Genomic DNA, 3,842 nt, shown 5'->3' with positions numbered 1-3,842 from the left:
TTGAATAATTTCACGGCACTACCTCGAGAGTCGGTAAGCATTTCATGGGATAGATTCACTGGATTCCACATAGATGATGAGTCACTGAAAGATTACTTCTATAGAGGACATGATGACAATGGAAAGGTTGTGTTAGATACTATTGCTGGAGGATCATATGGTGAGTTCACTTTTGAGGAGTTTGCTAAAAAACTTGAGAGGATTTCCCAGGACAAAACAACATGGAGCACTAGGAAGGCAAATACTGGTAGAAGCACATTTGCTAACCAAATTACACCTAGTCAATCAAATGATGACATTCGTGAAGAGATGACTCAAATGAGAACAAAAATTGGCTTGGTAATAAAACATGTGAGTGGAAATGCAGAAAAAGTGAATGCGGTAAATTATCTAACTAGACCTCCACCACCGCCAGTTGAGGAATATTACTATGAGGAGGATGCAAATTTGGTTAATGATCAGATGAGGGGTTTTCAAACCAACGCCCAAGGTTTCAACTCGGATAATTAGCGCCAAGGTCAAGGAAACCAAGGTCGGAACTATGGAAACTACAATTTAGATGGAAACTATGTTCGGGATGGGAACTACAATCGTGATAACGATTACAACCAAAATAATTATGGCAACAAAAATAAGAAGGTTGGGCCCTACGTTCCCCATGGTAATATAGAGGCGGGTACAAATATGACTCGCATTGAGGATATGATGCAAAAGATGATGAAGAGATTTAATTTGACAGATGAGAATGTGAAGGAGATGGGAAATGATTTATCTGGAATTGGTCAGAAAGTTGTTGCACATGCAGTGTCGATAAAGCAACTTGAGTAGCAGTTTTGGCAGTTGTCTGCTACTGTAAACCCACACTAGCCTGGCACACTTCCTAGCAACACCATCCGGAATCTGAAGAATTGTGAGCATTGTATGACAGTCATGATTCGCGGAGGAAAGCAGACTATTGATCCCCCCATGCCGTCTGAGGTTGAAAAAGTGATAGAAAAATATGAGGATGAGGTTACTGAAATTCTGAAAGATGATACAGAAAAGGAAGAGGAGGTGACTCAAAAGTTGTTTTTATGCCTAGAACTCCACCTCCATTTGCATAAAGATTAGTGAAAAAGACTGAAGAGGGAAAATATCATAGGTTCATAGCTATGTTGAAGGAACTGTCTATAAATGTCCCGTTGATTGAAGCTTTGAAACAGATGCCTGGGTATGCAAAATTCATGAAAGACTTGGTGACCGAAAAAAGGGCTGTTAGTTTTGAGAATGAAGAGAGACTGCAACATTGTAGTGCTATTTCTACTAGGTCACTTGTGCAAAAGAAAGAGGATTCTAGAACTTTCACTATTCCTTGTACCATTGGAATTTTACACTTTGCGAAAGCTTTGTGTGATTTGGGTGCCAGAATTAATTTTATGCCATTGTCCATTTATAAAAAATTGGGTTTAGGAGCTCCAAAGCCGACTGCGATATATTTACTTATGACCGATAGAATTGTGAAGAGGCCCATTGGAGTGCTCCAAGATGTTCTTGTGAAAGTGGAGTCCTTCATCTTTCTGGTGGATTTTGTGATACTTGATTGTGAGGTTGATTTTGAGGTTTCCATCATCTTAGGGAGACCATTTCTTGCTACTGGGCGTGCCTTAGTCAATATGGATAGAGGACAAATGAAGTTTTGATTAAATATTGAGGAGGTAACTTTCAACATCTATAGGTCTATGAAGCATGAAAGTGATCTTAAGTCGGTATCGGTGGTAAATCATATTGTGGGGCGACAATCTGAAGTGTCTATTAAAGAGAGGTTAAGTGTTGATGCACTAGCAACACTGATGATGAATTTTGATAGTGATTGTATTAATGACTATGATGAGCTAGTTGCTGCACTTGATAGGTTCGAGTTCCGCTTCAAACAAAAATTGTTGGAATTAGACATGAATAATCGTGACACCCCACCTGTAAAACTGTCTGTTGATGAGCCTAAAAAACTGGAACTTAAGGTTCTTCCATCCCACTTGCGGTATGGATTCTTGGGACAAAATAACACCTTGCCCATTATTATTCCTGCTGACTTGAGTGAGGGGCAAATAAAGGCTTTGATATCGGTGTTAAAGCGGTTTAAGATGGCTATATGATGGACTATTGTGGACATTATTGGGATTCCTCTGGGTATTTTTTTCTCAAAAAATTCAACTCATGCCAGACAGTAAGCCAAGTATTGAGCATCAAAGGAGACTAAATCCCCCTATGCAAGATGTTGTGAAAAAGGAGATCATTAAGTGGTTAGATGTTGGAGTTATATATTCTATTTCTGATAGTAGTTGGGTTTGCCCAGTTCAGTGTGTGCCAAAGAAAAAAAGAATCATTGTGGTTCCCAATACGAAAAATGAGCTTGTTCCAATGAGGTCGGAGACTGGTTGGAGAGTATATATGGACTGCCGCAAGTTAAATGCATGGACTGAGAAAGACTATTTCCCAATATCGTTCATGGATCAAATGCTAGATCATCTTGTTAGTAAGGGTTGGCATTGTTTTCTAAATGGGTATTCGGGCTACAATCAAATCTCCATAGCTTCGGAAGACCAAGAGAAAACCACCTTCACTTGTCCTTATGGGACTTTTGCCTTCAAAATGATACCATTTGGGTTATGTAATGCTCCAACAACCTTCCAGCGTTGTATGATGTCGATATTTTCAGATATGATGGAGGACACGATAGAGGTATTTATGGATGATTTCTCTGTGGTAGGTGACTCGTTTGATGATTGTTTGACACATTTGGCAGAGATACTAAAATGGTGTGATGAGTGCAATCTTGTGGTCAACTGGGAAAAGTGCCACTTCATGGTAAAAGAGGGCATAGTTTTGGGTCATCGGATTTCACAGAAAGGTATTGAGATTGATAGAGCTAAAGTTTAGGTAATAGAAAAGCTTCCATCACCCATCTCTGTAAAAGGTGTTCGAAGTTTTCTTAGGCATGCAGGTTTCTACCGGAGGTTCATAAAAGATTTCTCTAAAATTAAACACCTATTGTGCAAGCTACTTGAAAATGAGTGTAAATTTGATTTTGATGATGCTTGTCTGAGAGCATTTGGAGAGTTGAAAGAAAAGTTAACTTCGACACCTATCATTATTTCACCGGATTGGGGGTAAACCATTTGAAGTGATGTGTGATGCAAGTGGGGTGGCGCTTGGTGTAGTATTAGGATAGAGGCGAGAGAAAATTCTTCATCTGATTTACTATGCCGACAAAGCTCTGAATGTGGCTCAAAAGAACTATACTGTGACTAAACAAGAACTCCTTGATGTGGTTTTCACATTTGAAAAATTTAGATCCTACTTGTTTGGTACTAAGGTCATAGTGCATACTGACCATTTTGCATTGAGGTATCTGATGGCTAAAAAGGATGCAAAACCAAGATTGATTAGATGGGTGCTCCTATTGCAAGAGTTCAATTTTGAGGTAAAGGATAGAAAGGGTACAAAAAATTAGGTTGCTGATCATTTGTCCAGAATAGCGGAGGAAGCTATGATCAAGCTAGAAGATGTAATTGAGATTAATGATGCGTTCCTTAATGAACATGTATTGGTGGCTTCTTATGATCGTATCCCTGGGTTCGCAAATTTTGCTAACTACTTGGCAAGTGATTTGATTTCGTCGGATTTATCATTTCACCAAAGTAAAAAGTTCATGTCTGATTTGAGGAAATTCTTTTGAGATGAGCCTTACTTGTTTCGTGTTTGTGTTGATGGGATTATTTGTCGCTGTGTGCCTGAGGTTGTGATGATGAGTATACTAGAGGGGTGTAATTCATCGCCTGTTGGTGGGCACCATAGTGGTTTCC

At 39.3% G+C, this 3,842-nt stretch overlaps 1 protein-coding gene across 1 annotated transcript; it reads left to right on the top strand.

Annotated features, from left to right (window-relative positions):
* The first annotated feature begins 684 nt into the window (after positions 1-684).
* LOC125825452 (uncharacterized) lies at positions 685-1,679 on the top strand. Its single transcript, XM_049504791.1, has 3 exons — positions 685-781; positions 929-1,053; positions 1,203-1,679. Exons 1-3 carry the CDS (start codon positions 685-687, stop codon positions 1,677-1,679), a joined length of 699 nt encoding a protein of 232 aa, XP_049360748.1.
* The last annotated feature ends 2,163 nt before the right edge of the window (positions 1,680-3,842 follow it).

This window comes from Solanum verrucosum, unplaced genomic scaffold (genome assembly GCF_900185275.1).
Source record: "Solanum verrucosum unplaced genomic scaffold, falcon-dt-bn FXZP01000101.1, whole genome shotgun sequence".
Taxonomy (NCBI): Eukaryota; Viridiplantae; Streptophyta; class Magnoliopsida; order Solanales; family Solanaceae; genus Solanum; species Solanum verrucosum.
The sequence above is the reverse complement of the archived record's forward strand: the minus strand, read 5'-3'. Positions and strand labels throughout refer to the sequence as shown.

Bases quoted from the DNA above. Each gene is read 5' to 3' on its own strand.
- LOC125825452 (XM_049504791.1), top strand. From the start codon at position 685: ATGACTCGCATTGAGGATATGATGCAAAAGATGATGAAGAGATTTAAT. The intron at 782-928 runs GTCAGAAAGTTG...ATTGTATGACAG, and splicing joins AAATGATTTATCTGGAATTG to TCATGATTCGCGGAGGAAAG. The intron at 1,054-1,202 runs GTGACTCAAAAG...GCTTTGAAACAG, and splicing joins ATACAGAAAAGGAAGAGGAG to ATGCCTGGGTATGCAAAATT.